This window comes from Myotis myotis, unplaced genomic scaffold (assembly GCF_014108235.1).
Source record: "Myotis myotis isolate mMyoMyo1 unplaced genomic scaffold, mMyoMyo1.p scaffold_m19_p_20, whole genome shotgun sequence".
Taxonomy (NCBI): Eukaryota; Metazoa; Chordata; class Mammalia; order Chiroptera; family Vespertilionidae; genus Myotis; species Myotis myotis.
In genome coordinates, this window is record NW_023416325.1 from 11,747,739 (window position 1) to 11,774,894 (window position 27,156).

At 44.0% G+C, this 27,156-nt stretch overlaps 1 protein-coding gene across 9 annotated transcripts in view; it reads left to right on the plus strand.

Moving 5' to 3' along the window:
* The first annotated feature begins 8,695 nt into the window (after positions 1-8,695).
* Positions 8,696-27,156, plus strand: part of MSANTD2 (Myb/SANT DNA binding domain containing 2) — a 36,824-nt gene continuing 18,363 nt past the window's right edge. For 2 of the 9 annotated variants that reach the window (XM_036353902.1, XM_036353903.1), the window contains exon 1: positions 8,696-9,469. In XM_036353902.1, coding sequence (XP_036209795.1) covers positions 8,753-9,469 — 717 coding nt within the window. In that variant the 5' untranslated portion in view covers positions 8,696-8,752. Of the gene's footprint in view, positions 9,470-13,823; positions 13,869-14,420; positions 14,512-14,871; positions 14,913-27,156 lie in introns of those variants that run through there. The other 7 variants (XM_036353897.1, XM_036353898.1, XM_036353901.1 and 4 more) reach the window with 6 other exon arrangements.

Here is a 27,156-nt window from a genome sequence, read left to right on the forward strand (position 1 = left end):
GGCAACATTAGCTGTTTTGAAGCTCACATGTGAAAGCAATTTGCAAAGGTAAGTTGTACAAACATTTGGTTCTATTATGTTCACCTAGGGGTCCTGAATACCACCCAGGGTCTAATGCAAGGTGTGGAAACTCAACGGTTCTAAACCACCGTTGCCCACAGATGCCACTATGTCTCTCAATTTGAGAGACTAGCTATTCCTGTCTAACCTCTTGTAATGCTCCCATGAGCAGTCAAACTCGAGGTTAAGTGAACAGCCTCCAGACTGCCATGGGTGCCCAAAGGCTTTAGGCACCAGCTGCAGTTCAGGGATCCCTGGGTCCCCCCTCATGTCATCCCAGCTGGCTAAAAATGAGGGGACTCCCATGATCACCTTCAAGTTCAGTGATTTGCTAGATTGACTCACAGAACCAAGGACTTCTGATGATAGTTTTATTATAATGAAAGGATACGCATTAGAACCGGCCAAAGGAAGAGACACATGCGGCAGAACCTAGAACCGAAAGAGTTCCAAATGCAAACTTCTGTGTCCTCAGGAATGTGGGTCCCTCCTGGCTTCGGTGTGTGGTAAGAGGCGGAGTAGTGCCAACCCAAGAAGCTTGTCCACCTGCTGTGTCTGTTCAAAACGGAGCAAGAAGGCCTAGGCGGGAGCAACAGATGAGGTCAGAGAGGTAGCTGGATGGAAGCAGAAAGACCCTCTTAAGCAGTTCTTGAAATAAACTAGGCAAGAGATCATGGTGACTCAGAGCAATAGCGAAAGTGGTAAGAAGTCCAATTTTGGATACATTTTGAATGGGGACCCAACAGGATTGACTGATAGCTTGGAGGGAAGACACGCTGCTTGAGAGGGCTATGAGGAACCATGCGTAGACGTCGCACAGGCAGTGTATTGCATGAGGGTGCGCTGTGGGAGAGGCAGCCAGCCTGGAGATACAAATCGGAAATCCATCAGCATGTGGGTGATCACTGAAAACCAGGAGACTGGATGCGATCAAGGAAGTGAGTGTGGATAAAAATGATAAGGGGTCTAAGGACTGGTTCTCAGGCACCAGCAAAGGAGACCGAGAAGGAGAAGTAAATGTGGTTGGAGGAAAACTAGGGACCAGGACAGTGTCGTGTCCTGAATGCAAAGTGTTGAACGCCTTTGAAGGAGGGAGGTGTTGTCAGCTGTGTCAGGCACTGCTGCCAGGCCGAGTCAGAGGGAAATTAGGTTTTGACTCTAGCATTTAGCAACATGGAAGGCGTTGGTGACCTTGACAAAAGAGGTTTCACTGGGCTTGTGGGGGAACAAAGCCTGACAGGAGTTGGCTCAAGAATTTGGCAGGAGGTGGAAGGAAGAGACAGGAAGTGAACATAAAATGGTGACAACGTAGCCGAAACTGGTTTGGCTCAGTGGATAGAGTGTCGGCCTGCGGACTGAAAGGTCCTGGGTTCGATTCTGGTCAAGGGCATGTACCTGGGTTGCGGGCACATCCCCAGTAGGAGGTGTGCAGGAGGCAGCTGATCGATGTTTCTCTCTCATCGATATTTCTAACTCTCTATCTCTCTCCTGTCCTCTCTGTAAAAAATCAATAAAATATATTTTTTTAAAAATGGTGACAACGCTTTTGAGAGATTATGGTCAAGAGGGAAGGAGACAAAGGATTGCTTCTGGAAGGCAGTGTGAGGAGCACTGCAGACTGTCCAGTGGGACAGCCCTAACTGCTGACATTACTAGACAAACAAGCAAACAAGCCCTCTAAGTCCCTGCAAATTGTTCTCAGGGCGTACAGCAAATGAAGGGATGTTTATTCAAGAAAAATCTACTGCCCAGCCAGTGTGGCTCAGTGGTGGAGCATCAATCTATGAACCAGGAGGTCACGGTTCAATTCCCGGTCAGGGCACATGCCTGGGTTGCAGGCTCGATCCCCAGTTTGGGGCGTGCAGGAGGCAGCTGATCAATGATTCTCTCTCATCATTGATGTTTCTATTTCTCTCTCCATCTCCCTTCCTTTCTGAAAGCAATAAAAAATATTTTTTTTAGCCGAAACCGGTTTGGCTCAGTGGATAGAGCGTCGGCCTGCGGACTGAAAGGTCCCAGGTTCGATTCCGGTCAAGGGCATGTACCTGGGTTGCGGGCATATCCCCAGTCGGAGATGTGCAGGAGGCAGCTGATCGATGTTTCTCTCTCATCGATGTTTCTAACTATCTCTCTCCCTTCCTCTCTGTGAAAAATCAATAAAATATATTTTTTAAAAATATGTTTTTTTAAAAAAGAAAGAAAAATCTACTAAATCTGTGTGAGCAGGGAGAGTCTGTGGCAGTTAAGCCACAACTCACTCCCTCTTTGGCCTGCTCTCCAGCTCAACATGATAGAAGCTCTGCCCTGGGCAGCAATGGCCTTTCCACCAGCTCCCAGTCACGGACCATGTTATCTCCCCGTGCAGGTCAGATCACCAGCATCTCTCATCCCTCCAGGCTCCACGTTACAGAGGCTAAATTCCAGGGAAGTGCTGCCGAGAGGTGGGGGGCTCTTGTTTTCCACCAAGCCTCTACCCAGGCATGACAGGCCCAGAAGACGGGAGCCTAATGGCCCTCAGCCCAGTTCACATGGTGAGAGGCAGCCAAGACAAGAGGCTTACTACCCCTACCCGGTACCTTCTGAGACGCGGGCTACTCAGAGACATCTTGTCCACTGTCCTTGCCACCAGCTCTGAAGCAACAGAGCAGAGATTCGCCCAGGGGAATGGTAGGCCACAAGAACGGAGAATGCCGAGGCTTTGCACAAGGGAACCGACTTTATTTTTTTTTAAATATATTTTATTGATTTTTTACAGAGAGGAATAGAGAGTCAGAAACATCTATGGGAGAGAAACATTCATCAGCTGCCTCCTGCACACCTCCTATTGGGGATGTGCCCGCAACCAAGGTACATGCCCTTGACCGAATCGAACCTGGGACCTTCCAGTCCGCAGGCTGATGCTCTATCCACTGAGCCAAACCAGTTAGGGCGGGAACCGACTTTATTTGCAACAGGGTGTAGGAAAGTTTAAGCCTAAGGGCGCTCTTGAAAATACTGGAGATTTTTGTGGTGAGCAATTAAAAGGAGGCCGGTAGCTCAGTGAGGATAATTAGCTGATGGTAGGCCACCACGTTTATCAGAGAGGAAAGAGACAGGTAAGAGCAGCCCTCCTGGGGGCAGGAGGAGCCTCAGACTGATCTCAAAAACTACCCTGAAAAGAGGACCAGATTGAACTGGTTCCCACTGTGGAGTAATTTGTGCTCCAATGTCATTGTAGAAAACAGTAGAGCAATCAGCTGGCAGTTAATAGAGCCTAATAGTGGAGTATGAATATAGATGCAGAAATCCTCAAAAAATTAACAACACACACACACACACACACACACACACCCCAACTAACAAACTGAACATAGAAAAGGGATTATCCATCACAACAAAGTGCAATTTATCCCCCAAATGCAAAGTTGTTTAACTAAATATGAAAGTCAATATGATTCATTATATTAATAGACAACAATTGCATGATCATTTTATTTTTTGTTTTGAGTGTGTGTGTTTATTGATTTCAGAGAGGAAGGGAGAGGGAAAGAGAGAGAGAGAGAAACATCAATGATGAGAGAGAATCATTGATTGGCTGCCTCCTGCATGCCCCCTTACTGGGGATCGGGCCCACAACCCAGGCATGTGCTCTTGACCAGAATCAAACCTGGGACCCTTCAGTCCGTAGGCTGATGCTCTACCAACTGAGCCAAACTGGCTAGGGCACATGATCATTTTAAAAGAGGCTGAAAAAATATTTGACAAAATCTAAACACTCCAATATCCCTTTATGAAAAAAAAAATACTTAATAAACTAGGATTGTTGAGAATTTTCTCAACCTGATAAAGGACATGTTTGAAACACTCACAGCTAGATCGTTCTTTTTTTTTATTTTTTATTGTCTCTACTTGACAAAAGACATCATAAAGTCAGTGTGACACATTATTAGGGCAGTGTGATATTGTCACAAGGAACACACATAGAAAAATGGATAGTCGGGAGGTTGGGGGTTAATGGGGGGGATGAGGACACATTTGTAATACCTTAACTAATAATAAAAAAAAAAAAAAGAAAAAAAAAAAAAAAAGAAAAATGGATAGTCAAATAGACCAATCCATATATAAAAGGCTAAGCAACCGACCAACCGGCTGACCGGCCCGTAGGTAAGGTGCTCACTGACCACCAGAGGGCAGACACTCAACGCAGGAGCTGCTGAGCGACAGCAACTTTTCGAGTGCCCTTTCCGCACTCCGGGACCCCTCAGGGGATCTCGGACTGCCGGGTTCGGCCATGCACTGGGCTTCTAGTATAATAGAAAAGCCCAGAAACAGACCCATGTACATATGGGCATTGATTTATGCCTAAGATAGCACTGCCAAAGAGAGAGAGAAAAAGTGGTCTCTACAGTAAATGGAGTTGGGATAATTGAGTGTCCACATGGAAAGAAGGAAGAAGAAAAGGGAGGGGTGGAGGGAAGGAGGAAGGTATACAGTCTGCAGAAATACTTGCACTTCAATAGTGGGATGGAGAAATAAAAAGAGATATATTCATAAAATAGAGTATTTTGTGCATAATACAGAATAATCTTAATTAAAAACATAATATGAATGAGGTAAGCCAGACTCAGAATATATTATTTCATTCACAAAACATTCAAAATCAGATACAACTTTGAGTGATGTATAAAAAAGTGATAAATTATAGAGAGGCAAGTCAGGATGGCGATTATCTGTATAAGGGAGATAGGGGTTAACACTGGGCAGGGGTTGTAGGATAGGTCTTATAGAGTGCTGGCTAGTCTATTTCTTTACCTGGATGGTAGTTCTGTGGTACCTGCTTTATAATAATTAATAAATTATTATAAATAATAATTTGTTGGTTGGAGCATCATCCCATACACCAAAAGGTTGGGGGTTTAGTTCTCAGTTCAGGGCACATACCTAGGTTGCAGGTTTGAATCTCAATTGGATTACGTAGTGGAGGCAACGATCAATGTTCCTCTCTCACATTCTCTCTCTCTCTCTCATCAATAAACATATCCTTGGGGATAAAAAAAATTCCTGTAGTAATTGTGCATATACGTTTTATATATTTGTGCATGTTATATTTCACAAGAAAAAGTTTCTTAAAACTAAGTTCTCTTTTGTTACTATGTAAGCAGACAAGTGTACAAGCAGGAATTCCAGTTTTCCAGTGAAGACCTGGTGGAGGCTTAGACTAGGGAGTCAGATTTAGGAACATGTTTTAGAGTTAAAGGTAACAGAACCTGATGTAGAGCGTGAAGGAAAAAAAAAAAGACAAAGCAACAAACACACTGACAGTCATAAAACACAGTAAGAAAGTATGCAACAGAATGAGCTAAGCTTTTAAATGCTAGGCTGTGCGAGTGGGTATTAGATGGAGGGCTTCTGTCCAACTGGTTAAGGGAGGCTTCATGGAAAAGCTGGGAAAGCAAACACTTGACACAGACGATGGAGAAAATGGATGCGGGGATAATTCAATGAAAGGGAGCAGCTGAGAGTTTACAGGTAGAATAGTAATATGTATTGTTCTGTACTCTTTTATACATTTTATTTTTGAGACAATTCATACATCCTCTCTCAAATAGGTTTTTTTTTAAATCAACTTATGGCTATCATTTAAATCCACAATAAAAGGTGTAGTACATTACTTCAGACACAGTGCCATTCCACAAATTCTGATCCAACTATGAAGACCTCAACAAGCATATCACACGATCCTGGAATCCAGGATCAGCCATGCTAAGGCAACACAAAAAATGTGTGATCCTGGTTGCCTATATCACAAGGACTTTACACTATGTAATACACATTAATAACTTTTACAGCATTGGCTTAGTTTTAGCTTCAGGATGTTCCTGGATTTTTAAAATTATTTTGATACAGCTTTTCCTTATTGGGTAGACTGATGGGTGTGGTAATAAAGGGCGTTATATAGAAATAATATCTAGAAACAGAAGTTTGTGAGAAGGGAGATTTCTCAGTCAACCCACTTTACCTAGGAAGGCTTCCCTCATGAGTCACAGCTGATTTGAGAATCATCCAGAATTCACAAGAGAAGGCGAGAGAATTGTTTTTCTGACTTGTGGGAAAATTAGAACGGGCTACGTAGTGATTTAAAAACTCTCTGGGTTTAGTGTTTGATTTAGGCATGACTCTCCCTTCCCTACACACTAAATATAACATTAAAAAACATACTGTTGGACTGAATGAGAGTGAATTTGCTTAGAGAGATGTTTGCGATCCCCCTAGAGCATGTAAGAGAACTGAAAAGGAGAACACTGAAACCAGTGGTGGAGAGAAAGTGACGAAGGGAAGATTCTGTTAATGAGAGCACAGGCCAAGTGAGATGAATAGCGAGAGATCACACAGTGTTAACTGTGAACCAGCCACCATTCGAAGGGCTTTGCCTGTTTTAATTCATTTAGTTCTCACAAGAATGCTGTGCGATCATCCTCATCTTATAGATGAAGACACCATGGTACTCAGAGGTTGGGCAAGTAAGTTGGCTGAGATCACAGAACTAGAATTTGAAGCCAGGCATTCTGACTCTAGAAACCATAATCTTATGTTGGACAATACCTTTTTCTTAGAAAAAAAGGAAGAAATAGCATAAATCCCAGAACTTCTTTGATTCTCCATACTGGTACTTAGAAACTATGGTGGCATCCTATGTAATAAAAGCCTAATATGCTAAGTGTCTGGCCGTCTGGTCAGCGGTTCAACCAATCAAAGCGTAATATGCTAATGATATGCTAAGGTCATTCAACTGCTCGGGACTGAGCAGGATGGGCTGGACACGCCCTGGAGCCCTCCCTCGGTCTCTCCCCACCCTGATCTGTGCACTGCTGGGGTCCCTTGGCCAGAATCCAGGACCCCTCAGGGTATGTCAGAGAGCTGGTTTCAGCTTGATCCCACAGGCCAGGCCAAGGGACCCCAGTGGTGCACGAATTCATGCACCGGGCCTCTAGTTTTAATATAACATACTATGACAATTATCTCCTCTACTTTATCGTTATTGTATATTCCTTTGGCTTTCCAATGACATCTATATCATCCTCTTGGATGACTTGCAGAGTTAAAAATGTAGCTGACTTCAGCTCTATATTTTTTAACCTAACACGTTTGCTATTTTTAAAAGTGTTGCATCGCTTATTCAAATTTGGGGAAGGGGAGGGGAGGGGGGCTCTGCTGAGGTTTTTAAGTTAAAGATCCAAGATAAACAACTACATTTTTGGCTTCCAAAAATATTGAAATAACTTGCAGCTACGTATTGGATTTGCTGTGCTATGTCCCTTAAATTGTAGCACTTTAAGGAGCCTTCCGGAGCGATTAATACACTAATTACTAGAGGTCACAAAAGCTATCATAACTGAAGTCTTCTTTTTTAATCTCCTGCCAGTTGCCTGATTACATAGTGCTCACAAGAATGCTGTGAGATCATCCTCATCTTATAGATGGAGACACCATGGTACTCAGAGGTGGGGTAAGTAAGTTGGCTGAGATCACAGAACTAGAATTTGAAGCCAGGCATTCTGACTCTAGAAACCATAATCTTATGTTGGACAGTATCTTTTTCTTAGAAAAAGAGGAAGAAATAGCATAAGAAAAGCTACGTGCAGCGGGGAGGATATGGCAGGATGGGGATCGCCGGGTATGTGGCCAGTGTGTCTGCCTCCAAGATTAACAAGGGAGTTAATCTTTCATGTCAAAACATCTTGGCCCATTCCCGGGACGAGAATGGTCAGCATTCCTGAGAATGGTCAGCATTCCTGGGGCACACTCCCGAAGAGGGGGGGGAGGGTCGGTGTCCAGACACAGCGACCAGGTCAAAGTGCACCGTCTTTGATCAAGACAGAGAAGACACATGCCCTAACCGGTTTGGCTCAGTGGATAGAGCGTCGGCCTGCGGACCCAAAGGTCCCAGGTTCCATTCCGGTCAAGGGCATGTACCTTGGTTGGGGGCACATCCCCAGTAGGGGGTGTGCAGAAAGCAGCTGATCCATTTCTCTCTCTCTCTCATCAATGTTTCTAACTCTCTACCACTCTCTCTTCCTCTCTGTAAAAATCAATAAAGTGTATTTTTAAAAAAAGACAGAGCAGACATGATTTATATCTAAATATAAATAGTGGCCCACTCTCCCCTCCCTGCCCCCATCACTTGCACGGAAGAGTATGCCAAACAGTAGGAAAACTATTCAGCTTTCAAATCAGGGAGAATGGAGAATGCTGTTGCTGGGAAGCAACTTTTTCCCGAATCCTGACCGATGTGAGCTGCAGATAAACTGCACCAACGCAGCGAGGCATCGAATTCTTCTGCAAACGGCCACCCCCACCCGCAAGAGCCTGGAAAAACCTATCATCGTTGGAATCAGAGCTGCTGTTCCTTAAATCATGCGCTTGTGTTTCGGGCAAAGCGACAGGGTCCCTGCTTTTTACAGCCTCCCCGGGAGATGCTCGCCCTCCAGCTCCGGCGCCTCCCTGGATGCAGCTCCGGAAGCTCCCCGGCCTCCGCCTGGACGTCGGCCCGGCGCCCCCGGCCGGGCTGGAGGGAGGGGCGGCCGAGGGGAGGCGAAGAGGAGCGCCGGCCCCAGTCCCCCTTCACCGCGGCCCCACGCGCGCCCTCCCTCGCGGGGGCTGAGGTTGGAGAGGAAGCGGGGAGGCTCCGCTCGGTCCGCACCGCGGCGCCCTCATGCCCCCTCCGTTCTCCTCCGCGCGGGGCCCCGGCGCGCCCCCTCCCTGGCCCTCGTCCCAGGAGAGGAGCGGGCGGCGCGGGCGGGCCCGCGGGGAGAGGCCGCGGGGAGCCGCAGGGCCGCGCCCGGCCGCGGAGACACCGAGGCGCGCGGCTCCGGGCGAGCCAGGGCCCAGGGCGGCCCCCGGGAGCGCGGCGGCCGGAAGCGCGGGCGCGTCACTTCCGGGCGGTGCGGTGGCGGCCGCTAGGAAGATGGCTGCGCCCTGTGGCTCGGAGCGGCCCGCCAACTCGCCGCTCAAAATCCCAAAGATGGAGGTGCTCTCCCCGGCCTCTCCCGGTGGCCTGAGCGACGGGAACCCTTCGCTGTCCGACCCGTCCACGCCTCGGGGCGCCTCCCCGCTCGGGCCGGGCAGCGCGGCGGGCTCGGGGGCGGCGGCGTCCGGGGGTCTCGGGCTGGGGGGCCGCAGCGCCGCCTCGTCCTGGGGCGCCCCCGCGGCCGCCTGCCGCGGCATGTCGTGGACGCCGGCCGAGACCAACGCGCTCATCGCCGTGTGGGGCAACGAGCGGCTGGTGGAGGCGCGGTACCAGCAGCTGGAGGGAGCCGGCACGGTGTTCGGCAGCAAGGCCCCCGGGCCGGCCATGTACGAGCGCGTGTCCCGGGCCCTGGCCGAGCTGGGCTACGAGCGGACCCCGTCCCAGTGCCGGGAGCGCATCAAGGTAACCGGCCGCCCGGCCCGGGGCAGCGAACCCGAGGCGGAGAGGAGGCGGGGAGCGGACCTCGGGGGCGGGGCCGGTCCCAGCGCGGGGCTCCCTCCGGAGCCCGGTGGGCAGTCGACTCGCATCTCTTTCGCCTTTTTCTTCTCTCCCTGGGAAGGGTTTTTTTCTCCCAGATGGCCGCCAGCCCGTAGGTTTCCTGAGTTTGAAGTTGGGCGTGCCTGCCGCCGCCCCTCTTTCTTGCCAATGGAAGGCGTTCCTGCGCCCTCAAGTTGCTGGTTTCTCCTCGCGCGCGCGGAGGGCATCCCCGAGCCCGGCGCCTCTCCCCCCGCCGCCGGGGCCTCGCTTTGTTCCAGGCCGAGGGGGCGCCCAGGCTGAGGTTCCCCGGCGGGATTGAGGCCGGGTAGCGGGGCGGGGGCGGGGGCGGGGGGCCGGTGGGCCCCCAGTGTAGGGATTCTCGGATGAGCGCAGTGGCACAGCCAGACGCCGAGCGCCTTGAGATGCCTGGCCTTTGTGCCGGTCGCCTTGCTTCTGGCTGGAGGTGCTCTGGAGACTTGGAAAGGCCGGATGGGAGCCAGGTAGCGCTGGTGCTGGTGCCGTTCGCGTGGCTGGAAGTTGGTCTAGAATTTGGAGTGTCCGTGCCTCCAGAGTTGGATTGGCTTGAGTCGCGTTTCTGACCTAGCTCCTTCGTGAAAGCCCGTTTCCCCCTGATCCGGTTGTTGGGACCAGTAAAGCGCTCAGTGTGCAGCTAGCTATATCCTCGTGCACGTGAATGTGGTTATCATTTTGCTGTTTTTACCGACTTCTCGCCTAGGCATTCCAGTTTGCATGAGTATTGTAAGTTGATGCGGAGTTGTGTTTTAGAGGCAAGTTAGGGCCCTCGTCGCAGGGTCTGCTGAAAGGTTCTGGTAGGGTTCCAGTCTTCGCTGAACCCCTTCTCCTTCATAGTCATGGTATCTCTGTACTTCTTTTCTGATAGGGATGGCACTGTTTTCGGAACTCCTTGGGGGGGGGGGGAGGGGTGTAAAAAGCAAGTAAGGACAATGGTAATCACCCTGAAGGAGGAGGAGATGGCTCCAGAATTTAAGAGGTCTTGGCTCAAGTAGTGTTTGTCTGGGGACATTGTTTCTTAGAAAATTTAGTCCAGAAACTAAGACATTTCAAACTTATTAACTGTTGAACTTGACACCCATTTCTCAGTTACAAAATTAAATTGGCTTACTTGATAGCATGGACCTTTGGGTCTTATGACCCCCCCCCCTTTTTTTTAAAAACAGGAATGTCATAATGGCAGTTTATAGACAGGATTTGAATTGTGCAGGTCCACTTATATGCGTATTTTTTCAATAAATATAGAGTCGGTCTCCATATCACCAAGGTTCGCATTCCCAGATTCAGCCAACCCTGATTAAAAACGGTATTTTATTTTCCCATTCCCCACTGTCGGTTGGTTGAATCCGCAGGTGCAAAGGGCCTACTGTAGTTGAGGTTTTGGGGAGTCAAAAGTTTTTTTCTGGATTTCCGCTGTATATGGGGTCAGTGCTCCTCACCTCTGGGTTTTTAAAAGATCAACTATAGTAGCTAATAGTAGTCACTGTTCTCTGAATCTCAGTCATTCTTTTATTCAAGGACTGTAAGGTTCAGGGGGGCAGAGTTTTTGCACTGTGACGACTAGCTTCTATCTGTGAACTTTTCTTGAGTTTAGAAGTGCACCTTAGGCATTTGTGACTGTTTTAACTTGATTGATTTTTGCCCATAGAATTTCCCAATCAACAGGGAAAAGTGTTATGCTCTCAAAAATTCACTGAATATAAACGTATTTATGAAATTGTTTCTCAGATGACTAGGAAATCTCTAGTTGGGTTGTGTCTTTGTCCAGTTATGAGAAACTATAACCTAAAGCAAGGAAAGGAGATTGAGCTTCTCTGAAGAATATTTTTTAAAGGATCAGTTTACCTATCTCCAAACAGATAAGACCAAATTGACCTCAAGCTCTTAGAATATTTAGAGAATATGTAGATGATAATGGGTTCTGTGATCCACAATAGCAGTTGACAAGGAGGGGAGATAACTGTTAAGGGCTGTACTCCTTAAGTGACTTCAGCCAAGGAACAGACTTCTTCATTAACAGTGTCGGTCTTTCCTGTCAGAATCATAAGCTCTGTAAGGGCAAGTTCTAGTCACTTATTCCCTACTGTATCTCCAGTGCCTAGCACAGGGGTGGGGAACCTCGTTTTCTTCCAAGGGCCACTTGGATATTTATAGCAGCTTTTGCAGGCCACACAAAATTATCAACTTAAAAATTAGCCTGCTACCACTAATAGATGTGTTTCTCTCACATTGATATTTCTGTCTTTCCCTCTCTCTTCCAACCATCTCTAAAAATCTATGGAATATCCTCAGATGAGGATTAAAAAAAATAAAAAAAGTAAAAGGCAATTTAAAAAACTAGCCTGCTCTACTAGGACAAACATTTAATTAACTCACCCCTAATGCCTTGGCAGGGCCAGACCTAATGATTTCGCAGCCCTTATACAGTCTTCAGGCCGGATGTTCCCCACCCCTGGCCTAGCATATAGTAGGCTCTGGAAACATATTTATTAAATTCACCAAATAGTCTAAAGAATAATTTTGGAAAGTATAAAAATCTAGAGCAGCCCTAGCCTGTTTTGCTCAGTGGATAGAGCGTCAGCCTTCGGACCAAAGGGTCCAGGTTCGATTCCGGTCAAGGGCATATACCTTGGTTGCAGGGTCTTCCCCAGCCTGGGCCATGGTCGGGGTGCAGGTAGGAGGCAACCGATTGATGTGTCTTTCTCACATCGATGTTTCTGTCTTTCCCTCTCTCTTCCACTCTCTCTAAAAATCCATGGAAAAATATCCTCGGATGAGGATTAACAACAATAAAGAATCTAGAGCAATGTTACTTAAACTTTAACCTAAAAATAGAGACTTTGAAACCCAGTTTGAAAACTAAGCTCTGTCCCTCTAGGAGACTTAGTATGAATTTAATTTTAAGCATAGAAGCAAATGTGGTCAGTGAAATCATAGCCTTACACAATTATGAGGTGGATGTCCCAAGTAATCCAGATTATGTCTATGAAAATAAAAACCTTAAAAAAGTCTCGGAGAATCCCAAACCCCTGAAAGTAAACCTTTAGATTCCAGTTTCAGAAATGCCGATTTAGAACAGGTAATTCAGAAAAAACTTTCACTTTATTGTTTTGATGAGACCTGCAAAAAGGAATTCAATAATCTCTTTTGCTTTAGATTTTACAAAATAGACATAAAGTAGTGCAGTAAAATGGACTATGAGGAATTCTTAATCAGACTAATATAATGTGCTCACTTCAATGTGAATTCTGTCAGAGGCCCACAGGGAATAAGTAGATAATGATAATGGCTCATCCCAGTGTGCATCAGTTACATTTCTGGTCTAATGTATATGAAATACCTATCAAACTTCAATTATGAAAATGCTAATAATTTCTTCTAAGTTTGAAATGAGGGAGGAGATATATAGTAACTTAAATTTGTTTTTTTCAAGAAACTTTCCCCTAATCATAGTTTCAACATGTTGATAGCAGCTTTCATCTCATCATGTGAAGGCATCAGAAAGCTGGATCCTATCCCAGCCTCTTTCCCAACCACCTTCCCGAATAACCTAAAAGCACATCAACTCCCCTTCTCTGGGCTCTGCCTCATTCCTCTTACGTATACACTAGAGGCCCAGTACACAAAATTCGTGCACTGGGGGGGTCTCTCAGCCAGGCCTGCGCCCTCTCGCAGTCTGGGAGCCCTGGGGGGATGTCCGACTGACGGCAGTCAGACATCCTTAGCACTGCTGTGGAGGCAGGAGAGGCTCCCACCACCGCTCCTGCGCTCGCCAGTGGTGACCCCAGCTTCTGGCTGAGCGGCACTCCCCCTGTGGGAGCACACTGACCACCAGGATGCAGCTCCTGCATTGAGCATCTGTCACATGGTGGTCAGTGTAAATCATAGCGAACAGTTGTTCTGCCATTTGGTTAATTTGCATATTAGCCTTTTATTATATAGGATGGAAGTATTAAAATTGTAAACATTGAAATTGAATTAAGAGCTTTTGGATTTAGCTACCAAAGTACAATTTTTAAATACCAGCCAAGTGATTATGTATATCTCTAAGCACAGAGGATTTTAACTTAAAGTCAGATATAAACATTTGTTTATTGCTGCAAAGAATTTCATTTAGAAGTCTGTCTGACATGTCGTTATTAATATTTGTTCAATCATTTGGATAAAATGGATGTGTTTGAGACTATGTTGCTGCCTACGCTATTGTTTGGCTCTGATGTCTTGTTGCTTTTTGTTTGTTTGCCAGAAGAAAATTTGTCTGCTACCAATTCCAGCCCAATTTTGGAGCCAGGTAACAAATAGGTTTTTTTGTGTGTAGTCATTACATGATATTTTATCCTTTTGTATACTAGGCCTTTTCTTCATATGTCCATTCAGCAAATACTCGAGCGCTTAACTATGTGCAAGGTTGTCTGCCAAATGTTAGGCTGAATAAAAGAACTGTAACATACAGTCTGAGAGCTTACAATGCAGGTGAAGTTTGTGCACATACATCAGAGGGTTAAAAGCTGTACAAGACAACACAAGGAATGGTATATAATTCAGTACTTGCTTAAGTGTCATTGCTAAAATGCTTCAGGGTCGTACTAAAGCAGACAGTAGGTGTGATGGCTTCAAAGGAGGGAGAGAGCACATCACAGTTCATGCTGTGGTAGTGGAGAGATCTCTCTAGATTTGGGATTCATGAAAACATTGCCTTCGGAGCCACATGCCATATTCACACTTCCCTCGATTAATCTGACGCACTACAAAACCCATTCTCAAGTCCCATATTTTGGGGTTTTCTCCAACAGTTTGCCTCTTGAGAGTTGGCTTTATGTCTTTGAAACATGTGTTCCTCTAGGTTTACCTGAAGATGAAATGCGAAGTGACTGCATGATCTAAAACACTTTTGCTGAATCAGTGCTGGTGCTCATCAGACCTATTTACAAGAGGTAGGCAGACTTCTACCCAGCAAACACAGTGACTGAATTTTTAGAGGCATTGCTTAGATTTATTCACCAGTAATTGTCATAATGTTTGGAACAAATTTCATACTTTAGCAGACCAATCACAGTATAGTATATTTGGTGTTTTTTTAGTTAGTATTATTTTTTCATCTTCACCCAAGGATTATTGGAGAGAGAGAGAGAGAGAGAGAGAGAGAGAGAGAGAGAGAGAGAAAGAGAAAGAGAGAGAAACTTCAATATAAGAGAAGCATGGATTGGTTGCCTTCCAAACGCACCCTGACCGGTGATCAAACCCACAACCTTTTTTGGTTTACAGGACGATGTTCCAGCCAACTGAGCCACCCTGTCCAGTCTAGTCATTATTTTTGAGAACCAATAGGGCAAAGGTAACTTGGACCCAAATGCTTGTTTCTGTATAAGCATTTTAATAGACTCTTCCTACCTCTGAGGACTTTTCTCTTGTGTTTGCAGACAAGACTTTTCCTTTGCATTATCGTTGAAAGGTTTCCAAAAAATATGGTATACTATCAAATAGTTCATAAGAAAGATTTAGTCAGACTTGCTTCCTTCCATTTTTTACATATTCAGTTTCTGATGTTCCCATGCCACTGTTATCCAGAAGCTTGTGTGTTTTAGTTTGCTTGTCTCTTAGTGAATCTGACAGGGGTTGATGTGTATCTTAAAAGAATATAGTCACACACCCCATAACGACATTTCAGTCCACAATGGACCTCACGTATGATGGTGGTGTACCATTTCGCCTGTGTATATGAACAGTAGTAGCAGGCTGCAGTACATCCAGGTTTGTGTAAGTGCACTCACTCTGATTTTTTCACAATGAGGAAATCGCCTAACAACGTTATTTCAAACAACATTATTTCTCAGAGTGTATCTTCATCGTTAAGCTGCGCATGACTGTAGACTTAGACTACCAACCATGTACTACTTATATTTAGGCTTTCCATTTTGGAGGTAAGGGATTTAACAAGCACATGTTGAAACTGGATGAATAGGCTTCCAAGTTTCATTTTAATTAATTTAATTTTAAATTATAAGTAGGCACATGTTGTTAGTGCCTACCATATTGAATAGTGTAGGAGAAAACTTGTTATTCAGAGTATTAAAAGTCTTTATATTATGAAAGGATTCGCTTGGGATTCACCCACAAACCTCTGGGGAGTTCAAGATTCCTTCTTGCACTCTCTGCCACTTTACCCCTGAGTAGGAGGAACCTTGATAGAAGTCAAGAAAAATGCTCGGCCATTCTAGGAGGATGAGCTTTTAGTGGAAGGAATAAAATGCTGTGACCTCAGCTGGCTGGGGCATGTCATACTCTTGGTTCTCTAGGACAGTGCTGTCCATAGCACTTTCTGTGATGATAGGAGTTTCTGTGTCTGCACTGCCCAATAGCCACTGTGCAGTAGCCCCTAGCCACAGGTGGCTGTTGAACATATGAAATGTGGCTAGAATGACTGTGAAACTGAATTTTTAACTAAATTTAAATATTCATGTGTGGCTAGTGGTTAATGTATTGGCCAAATTTTTTGCTCATGTATTCCCAGAAGAGTTTTGAAATCCATGTACTTTCTTGAACATTTTAAAGCTGAAATTAAAAATGTTTTCCTAATATGTTTGAAAGTTTACAGGATATAGAAAATGTTAATCTTAAAATGTAAAATGAGTAAGATGAGGATTAGTCATAAAATTTATTGAATAGTATACTCTGAATGTGGTGAGAAATTCATCAGAAGTTCTGATCTGTAGGTTCTATTAAGTGTATCTTGAAAATGTTGATGATCAGACACCATTCCACTTACTTTTTTGTTTTGTTTTATTCTCACCTGAGGATATTTTTTCCATTGATTTTTGAGAGTAAGCGGAGGCAGGGGGAGGGAGGGAGGAGAAAAAGAGAAATACCAATGTGAGAGAGACACATCGACTGGTGGCCTCCCACAGTCACCCCGTGGATGGAATCTGCAACCCAGGCATGTGCCCCTGAGATGTGGGGCCGAAGCTCTAACCGTTTAGCAACACCAGCCAGGACTCCCCTTACATTTAAACGAAACAATATTACTAACCTATATTGCTTTGGTTATTCTAAATTAAGGAGCCAAGCTTCACACCTGAAAAATGCAAGACTGGGAATGACAGGAATCCCTAAGGTTTTAAGGTTCCTTGATCAGTCATTAAAGAAGGTGTGTGGATACCCCAGCTGAAGACCACCGCTTTAGAACTCTGAGTTCTTTCTTGACTGATTAGTGGGCCCTTGAATTCCACTGCCCTTAGGAAATGGAAAAGGTGTGCAGCTTAACTCTTAGCTAAAGTCCAAGCTTCTGGGGGAGGGCTTGGAGATCATGCTCATTCCCTTTTATCACACTCGATTGACAGAATCATCTCGGGGTTTCTATACTAGTAAGTACTAAGGTCTGAAATAAGGACTTTGTTTTTTAATTATTTACCAGTACATATTTGAGTGCCTTCTGCAGTAGGTCCTAGGACTACAGCAGTGTACCACTTACCCTCACTGTGTCCACCTTCCGTGGAGAGTCAGACCACTCACACACCAGTCTCAGTACTGCTCATGGTGCTATAGGTGCCCACAGGAAGGGCATCTCATAGGCTTTCAGGAGGTGGATCCTGAAGGTGAGTGAGGTGGGACTGAATTGGCAGAAGGAGTAGAGACAGATGAGCAGTTTGGGTAAAGGCCCAGGGGCCGTATAACTTAAAATGGTACAAATTGCAAATTCAGTAAAATACATTTTGTTCAAGAATCCAAAACAACCCATCCGAATAATGCCCTTGTTCCAAGCAGTTTATACACGATCAGCTGCTTAAAAGTCATGCCTTTCGCCCTAGCTGGTTTGGCTCAATGAGTAGAGCATTGGCTCATGGACTGAAGTGTTCCGGGTTCAATTCTGGTCAAGGGCACATACCTTGGTTGCAGGTTTGAGCCCCAGCCCTAGTCAGGGCATGTGCAGGAGGCAACCAATCAATGTTTCTCTCTGTGTGTCTCTCCCCCTCCCTTCCACTCTCTCTAAAAATCAATGGAAAAATATCCTTGGGTGAGGATTAATGAAAAAATAAATAAGTAAAAATAAATAAAAGTCATGCCTTTCAAATGAAGAAAAATTTGGCATAGAGTGGCATTTGGTGAAGGTATGACTTACAAGCTACAAACGAATGGTTGGTGGTGTCGTAAAGAAACATGCGAAAGGGTGGGAAAGATAGTTTGGCACATAATAGTGCCAGTTCCAGATAATTTATATGTTTTGCTAAATAACATTTTTATAGTGTTGAATTGCAATCATGCAAATATCCATGATACATCTCTTTCTGTAATTTATGTACTAAAAAAAACCACAGCAGTGCACCTTTTTGAACATATAACAAGAATATATTTTACCCTGTGGCCTAGTACTCACATAATATATCTGTGTAACTGAAACAAATATCACAAAATAATAATGAATATAGCTCACACTTCTATAGCCCTACTGTGCTGTGCACTGTTCTCAGTGCTTTACAAATATTAATCTATTCAATCCACGCAATGACACTATACTTAACTATGTTCAATACACTCTGCTATGTTCTAGTCTATTTGAATACAGGTAATCTAGCTCCTGAATCACTAGGCCAGTGGTCGGCAAACTGCGGCTCGTGAGCCACATGTGGCTTGCGAGCCGCAGTTTGCTGACCACTGCACTAGGCCATAGATCCTCTTTAGTAACATAGTTATACGTGAAAGCACCAACACCAGCTTGCACCTGGTAGCCCTCTTTCTCCACCACTGCCCCCACCCTCTTCCTCCCCAGTACTTTTCAGCACTGTCTTTCCTTTTCACCCCAGTCCCTCTGGTACCTCATCTTTCCCCAGCCCCGACCCCAACCCCAGCCTCTGTGTCTCCAGAAGTCTCTCACCTAAAACTGGTGCAAAGAAAACCTCACCAGATGGGTACAACCGCTCCCACTGGTACAGGGCAGCGGGCTTACTCCTTGGGGACTTGCAGCTCAGGGTCACATTGGTCCCCACACGGGGTGCACCCAAGAGATGGCAGGATGGAGGAGCTGGAGGAACTGGGGAAGGGGAGACAGGTTAAAAACTCACACCCAAGAGACCAATAGACACACACACACACACCAACTTCTACACACACACCCTTCAGTCACTCCATTTAACCCTCCTCCAACCTGTACACTCAGCCATTGGGGAGAGAGACCTGCCTGATCTCCCATGGGGGTTGGGGGGAGGTACTGGGAAGGGTGTGCTTCTTACCCCTTAAAGTTTTGCTGTCGTGGCCCCTGCTTGTGCCTTGCTTGTCTTGCACGTTCACAGAGCAGAGGTAGGACCCGGAGTCTTTCTCCTGGAGGCCCTGCAGCCGCAGGGACACATTCCGGGAGGACCTGGGGTAGACCAGGGACACTCCAGGTTGGCTTGTTGTGTGTGGTCCCACTGATGTGCGCCAACACCTGGTGTGGGCATAACCCCTGCCCATTATCACATGCCTGCACTGTGCACACAGGCTCAGCCAATCTCCCTCCCCCAAACTGTCAAACCTCAGATGCCCCTTACCTGCACTGTCCCCTCTAACCTGTACCAGCTCCCCTCCACCCCTTCTCCCTGGCCACCCTCTCACCACCCCAGGTCCTCTTCACCAGAACGGTTCTTGATCCCCTGTATATTGTTTCTTCATCTCCCACTTGGGGTGTTTAGAAAGGTGGTCACAGCCCACAAAATCGATTTCCCAACCCACTAATGAGTCATACCTTCAGTTACATAAAAGAGGGTTAGAAAATAATGAGGTGAGATCGATCTTTTTTCAGTCATTGTGCTCTATAGACTTAAGGTATTAAAACTCCAGGAACATTAATTATATCCTGGTGAAATGTGTTATGCTATGTAGTTCGAGATAGCTGGAGCCTAGGGTTTGAGGGGAGAGGGTGAGAGGAGGTGGGAAGTTGTAGGAAGTGAGACTGGAGACATAATAAGCAAGAGATCGGATGATGTGCCAAGGAGTTGGGACTTCATCCTAATTATCAAGGGATTTTAAGCTGGAGAGCGGCATGGTTAGTCTTAGATTCTAGAACTGGCTCTAATGTGGGAAATGAATTGGAAAGGTTAAGACTGGAAGCCCAAGGATCATTTGAAGGCTTCTTGCAGTACTATAGACAGGCAGTGAATAAAACAGCGGCAATGAAAATGGAGAGAAGAGAACCGATTTCAAATGTATCAATATCCGTGGGGCTGCTGGGAGAATCTGAAAATTCAAATTTATAGGATTTGTTAGATCTTAACCTGTCACAGAATTCACTGTTTGCTGCTGTACCAACTCCCCCAGGATTCTTTGTTGTGTCCTCAAGGATCATCACAATATTTCATAGCTTACGTTTTTAGAACCAGTGAGATCCAACTCAAACACCATTTAGAACAGCCCTGCCTCCGTTACCTCTAGGAAATATTCTCTACAGACGCTTGGATTCTGATCTGCTCCCCAGTCTTCAGAAGTGATCGTCCTGCCTTTTTTCTCTTTTTTTAACATGGTCAGAGGGCAGGCACTAAAATTCAGATCTAAAATTTCAGATGTTCATTGTCTGAGGGCACTCTGAAGTACATGCTCCAGGTTAAGGGAGGATAGCAGTCCCTGCCCCCTTGGGAAGGTTGTAAGTGTAATGTTTAAAAATGTTTTGAAAAATGGGAGGAAAAAACTTCTTGAGCTTCAAACACAAAGACCAGTACCATAAAGAGCTTTAGATTTTAAACAATTGATTGTTAGGTACTTTTTACATTTATTTCTGTTGTGTGCTTCATGCAATGTGTTCTCCTTGCTCTTTACCGTTGCAGAAACTTTATTCACTGTTCAAAATGAAGGCCTCACGGATCTGAGCCTCATATGCATATGTTACAGATTATTTGGAGTTTATAATCTATGTGGAGTCTTACTCCCTATGGTTCTGAATAATTGAAAAGTGCCTGCATATTGGAAAAAGACATCTATTTAAATCTGTGTAATACTTAGCTCATTTTGGGAGGGGCCTTGAGAGCCAATGGAATTTTTTTTTTTTTGGCACTAATGGAATTTTTTTCCCCTTGGCAAAAAAAAAAAAAAAAAAAAAATCAAGTGAGTGTTATCTTGTCACTTGGTAGCTTGTGTTATTCCTTAGGGAAATGCAAACCTGTATTTATTCTCAGACATTTTAGGCATAACAGCCATCATTTTTTTTATATATGTGTTCTCAGCTTGTATTCATAAATTACATATTTCGAGCTACCAAATAGCACTTCATTCAAAATAAATTGATACAGTAGAATGAAAGTTATTCATTTAGATGTTTTCTAGTTGCATTTTCTCAGCCTGTGTAAGACTACTTTGTTGTAATAGCCTAAATTTTTGAAACTCACTCTGTTGCTTCTCTACTATATACTTTCAGATTACTTCATTTATCAAAAAACTCAATTATGTTTGTAATTGATATTAATAAAACCGGAATAAAGTCTATATCTACCCCAAACTGTTTTTATTATTATCACTTTGAATCTGAAAATACCTTTCTCTAAATGGAAAGGTCTGGTTTATGATTTAGAAAAAAGAGTATGACAGGTTAGAAAGTACTCTAGCTTGCCCTGGCCACTGTGGCTCAGTGGTTAGAATGCCAGCCTGCACACTGAAGGGTTGCGGGTTCGATTCCCAGTCAAGGGCCCTGCCCTCGTTTGGGAGGCAGCTAGTTGATATGTCTCACATCAATGTTTTTCTCTTTCCCCCTCCCCTCCCCTCCCACTTTCTGAAAAGCAATGGAAAAAATATCCTCAGGTGAAGATTAACAACAACAAAAGTACTTCGATCTTATATTGGATCTCTTAACTGCCATATATAATCTTAAGGAATTTTTATTCGTTTCACTTATTCATTCATTTAGCAAAAATCTATTGGGCCACTTCGGCATGCTAGGCATTGATTTAGGTGCTGTGGATACATCAGTGAACAGAACCGGAAAAAAAAGAATAACTGTCTTCAAAGACTTTATATTCTGATAGAAAACGATATGCTACTTAAAATAAATTAATTCACAACAATTAACACAATTAGAAAGCCCCTTAAATATGATATTTCTTGATATCAGGTTTATTGACCTTAGAAAGGTCGAGTTCTCTACCTCACATTATTTACAAGAAATAGAAATACATTTGCCTTTGCTTTGATAAAAATGATTTACATGATTCTATATTGTGCCTTTTTATTGTGATACGTCCAGTTGTCCCTGAGGTTCATCTCACCAAGCGGCAGAGTGCAGCATTGTTAGAATTCATTCACTCATTAGGTAATGAGCACCCCTGTGCTGGGTTCCTAGGTGCAGCCTTTAGCAAAACCAGGGAATGTGCCCTCTCTCTCCTGCAACTTAAGGAACATAGTTAATAGTTGGAGTAGAATAGACTAGTTGTGTGCCAATTTTTAAAAATTCTTTTAAAAATATTTTTATTGATTTCAGAGAGAGGAAAGCAGAGGGAGAGACAGAGACATCAATGATGAGAGAGAATCATCGATTGGCTGCCTCCTGCATGCCCCCTACTTGGGTTTGAGCCCTGACCAGGAATGGAACTATGACCTCCTGGTTCATGGGTCGATCCTCAACCACTGAGGCACAGTATAAAATAATATTTTTATATAAATAATATAAACCACATTAAAAATGAAGAAAAACCAATGGAAAAATTTAACTTCATCATAACCACATATTCATGAAGCATTTTTTGAAAAGTGATGGTGAATTTGATTTTAATTCCAGTACATTTCCATTCACCAAAAAGTGAATGAGAGGTCTACATACTTTTTGTTGTAGTGAACTCTTAAGAAAATATATGGGGCATTTTTTGATTCATGCTGAGTTTTGCCTGCCTCTTGCTTCTTGTGAACACATTGCCCAGTAAGCAAGGTCAAATCCTCACTCTGGATTCCTTTTTTCTCCCGTTTTTTTATGTCAGTGTTTTAGTCACCATATTCCTGCCAAGACTATAAACCTTTGAAAATGGTTAAATGATTGCTTTTATCTGTGAATGAAGAAATATGACCAAAAAGTTCAAGAAGCTGTGATGATATAGCCAGGTGTTTCCGAAACTTGAGTAATAATGTGTGAGCTAAAACATGTATATAACAGTGTTACTTACTATGTGACAAACCTAAATCTGTAGTTCTCACATGTTATCAAATAAAAACAACTTTATAAAATACTTTAAATATGAATAAAATACAAATAAAATTAAGTTATATTCCTTTAGTATTGGAGGACATGGGCTAGCTGGAACCTGTTTACTTTTCCAAACAAGATCTTGATACTGAGTGCTGCAGTTAGGTTCTTCGAGTTTGTTATTCCTACCATTAGCTTTATGATAAAACTTTGCTGCTAATTTTTCTCTACTTGAACTAACCTTTATTCATAAGGCACCTTGGTCTCCATATTGTGTGACAGTTATTTTTGTAATAATAATGGCTAATATTTACGGAGTGTGAGCTATTGGGCAGACACTGTTTTAAATGCATTACTTATATTTTTCATTTAACGCTCATAAGTCTATGAATGAGGTACTGTCATTAGCCTCACCTTACAGGTGGGGAAGTTGAGGCACCAGAGCGATTAATTTGTCTAATGTCACAAAGCTAGTAGATAGGGAAGCTAAACTAAGCAGTCTGACTCCATACTCTTAACTACTTGGTCTTATATATTGCTCCCTTATCATCAGCACAGCTTTATGAAATTTTGACAATTGAAGTAATATTTTAGCAACAGTCAGAGCACAAACAGTCATAAATGCAACACCAAGATCACATAGCAACACCCAGATGGATATCATTATGTTCATACATGTTTTGTATCATAGAAATGAAAACATACATTTTAAAAATTCTGGCAGCCCTGGCCAGTGTGGTTCAGTATGTTGAACGTCATCCTGTGCACCGAAAGGTCACCGGGTCAGTTCCTGGTCAGAGCACATGCCCAGGTTGGGGTTTGTGTGGGAGGCAGCTGATCGATGTTTCTGTCTCACTTTGATATTTCTCCCTCTCTCCCTCTCTCTCTCTAAAATCAATAAAAACATTTTAAATAATAATAAATAAATTATTGCAGATAGTTCATGGTGTCCTAAAATAACAAATACAATGAGATAAGAAAACAAAAAAAAATTTTTTTAATAGAAACTAAAATAATAAATACAGTGAGAAGCCTTGATATGGAAGTCCCTCGCAAGGATTTAAAACAGGTGTTGAAACAAAACTTTATATATATCTATAATAATAGAATGATAATATGCTAATTAGACCGGACGTCCTTCCAGACAACCTTCCAGACGAAGCTGGGCCTGTGAGGGAAGCCCGGGTCCCGGGTGCCAGAGGGGAAGCTGGTGCCAGCAGCCAGGGGAAGGAAGGCCTACTCTTGCATGAATTTTGTGCATTGGGCCTCTAGTGTGTGTGTATGTGTCTGTGTGTGTGTGTGTGTCTCCAGATTATGATGACAATCCCATCAGTACTTCATTGACACTTCCAAAAATACTGAATATTGAAAACTTTCTAAGCAAATACTCTCAAGGTTTTATTATTATTTGCATAACTAATTCACTTCATTGTACTGATGGGGTGGTCATAATAATATGGCCGGTCATAATAATCTGGCCACTCAGTGTGTGTGTGTGTGTGTGTGTGTGTGTGTGTGTGTGTGTGTGTGTGTGTATAAAATTGATTTCAGAGAAGTAGGGAGAGGGAAAGAGATAGAAACATCAATGATGAGAGAGAATCATGGATCACGGCCTCCTGCATGCTCCCTACCAGGGAATGAGCCCGCAACCGGGGCATGTGCCCTTGACCGGAATCAAACTCCGGACCCTTCAGTCGCAGGCCGACGCTCTAGTCACTGAGCCAAACCGGCTAGAGCGAAACAAACAAAACTTTTATTGTAGAAGACATTCAATCATTCGTTCAAGTCTTTATAAAAATGATGGTATTTATTGGACTCCCAACTCCTCTTAAAGGAGTTGCATTATAGAAAGAGTTGCATTATAGGAGCTTGCATTATAGAAAGAGAAACGTTTACAAAGTAGAATTACCTTTTGACAGTCAAAGCAGGTAAGGTTGTGGCCATGGAGTGTCCATTACCTTATACCTGCCATTGTCCCCCTTTTCCTAAGAGGTGACGGGGATGAGATGGACTGTTTTGTAATAAAGCACATGAAGGTACCAACAAAAGTGATATGCATGTGAAGAAAGCTAAATAAGAATCAGAAAAGAAATCAGTGCAGAGTATAGTAATAATCCGTGTAAATATGGTTACTTTAGCTAAATATTAAAATGAGCTATAGCCCTAACCGGTCTGGTTCAGTGGATAGAGTGTCGATCTGCGGACTGAAGGGTCCCAGGTTCGATTCCAGTCAAGGGCATGTACCTTGGTGGCGGGTGCATCCCCAGTAGGGGGTGTGAGGAGGCAGCTGATCGATGGATGTTTCTCTCTGTCCCTCTCCCTTCCTCTCTGTAAAAAAATCAATAAAATATATACTTTAAAATGAGCTATAAACTTCTCAGCAGAAAGGTAAAAATACTTTTCCGTGTCTGCTGAAGAGAAGCATACCAGGTTCTAGTTTTGAGACCAAGGATTAATTTACATTTGAATACACTCTGATAGCGACCTTGAATACGTTGCTACCTCTTAGTTCTCTTTTCTGTTAAATAAGGATGCTTCACAAATCCCTTGTGCTTTTGTGATAGCACTGCCCAGATCCCTCCTCCAGGAACGAGACGAGAGTCAGCCCCCCAGCTGCCGGAGCGCTGATTGGTGATGGCTTCTGGTTGGATTCCTCCTGGTTGGATTCCTCCGGGGAATTTCTCTCTGCCCGAGGGAGCTGTCTTCCCCACGGTTAGGCTCCCTGTCCTGTGGCGGCCCGAGTCCACTGACTGGCCAGTGCTGAAATACGAACGGACGGCCTCCTTGCCTCAGTTCAGGACAGCTCTGAGGGGCCATCGAAGTTCCATACCCCACTTGGGATTAGCCCAAGCCTCTGTTCCCACTTCGGCTTCTGTGCCCGGTGCTGCTCCTCTCGGCCTCACAAGTAAGCCTCCTGCACACAGTCTCCTCAGGGTGTTTTCTGGGACGCTCTCTTTTAGCTTTATAATCAAAATTAGGAATAATAAGTTTACACTGTTTAGCCCCAGTCTCAGCGCGCAGTAGGCACTGAGAAAATAGTAATGGTTTCCTTTCATTACATGGGACATTAAGCCATATGTGGAAAATGTTTGATTTTTGTAGAAGTATAGACATTGTTTTCATCTGGCCGTTGCTTTTAGCAGTCCTCATAAAGATAAGAATAAACTATTACAGTGCTACCAAATGAGCTATAAAAAGTGTGATTGACCTGGCCTAGTGGCTTAGTTGGAGCATCATCCCATACACCAAGAGGTAGCCGGTTTGATCCCCCGTTGGGGAGCAACCGATTGATGTTTCTCACATCAATGGTATTCTCTCTCTCTCTCTCTCTCTCTCTCTCAATGAATATGTCCTTGGGTGAAGATTTTTAAAAAACCATGTATAATGATTACTTGAATTTCTTTCTAACAACTTTCTAAATAAGTTCAGGTTGCCCAAGAATAAGTGCATAAACTTAAAACATGCTTATTTTCAGGTTTTCCTAGGAAGGTATGTGTCAGATGTGTTCTTTTCACACACTTATGACCTGTAGTTTATATCATGTAAATGCAAAAATACCCCACACTTTTTGAAGTAATTCAATATTTGCCCTTTTTAAAAACACACACACATAAAAACACACAATTGACTAAATCTTGACTTAATGCTTTTCCCTAGATATCTTGATGGAGGATTTATGAAACCTTAATTTTTACATGATTTTATCCAAGTGTCAAGATTATTTTTTTCACAAACAACACTTAAAATTTACTAACGGAAAAATCAATCTGTAGTATAGGTTATTTTTGCATTATAGATGGTAGGGGTTTTTTCTTGTTTTTTCAAGAATATATATATATTTTTTGATTGATCTCAGAGAGGAAGGGAGAGGGAGAGAGAGAGAGAAACATCAATGATGAGAGAGAATCATTGTTCGGCTGCCTCTTGCACACCCCACACTGGGGATGGAGCCTGCAACCTGGGCATATGCCATCTCTGGGAATCGAACCGTGACCTCCTGGTGCATAGGTCAGCACTCAACCGCTGGGCTAGATAGTAATTTTCAGCGTCATCAAAGGTCAGGTCATTGGCGTCAGTTCAACACCAACAGAAATCCCCAAGTTGGATGCAGTGAAGGAAACTTTACTTAGTGCAAACAGCTCAGTTGTGACACAGCATGTCTGTGAAAATAGTACTGCTGTTAGGAGGCCCTGAGGCAAGGCCCCTGTCCAGCTAGACTGCTCTGCCTGTGCATGCCTGCCTAGTCTGCTCCAGAGAGATCTTTGGTGTTTCAGCCAAGGAGAGGCAGTCCTTAAGTGGAAAGGGAACGTGCGCTTCCAGAATCAGGTGAGCTGACTTACATAGACAGAAGTCCCTGCTCCTGGTCCCGGATTGGTCTGTCCTCATGCAAGTTAGGACTCTAAATTCTCACGGTTTGATTGGTCCAAAGGACATTGTCCTGATTGGTCAG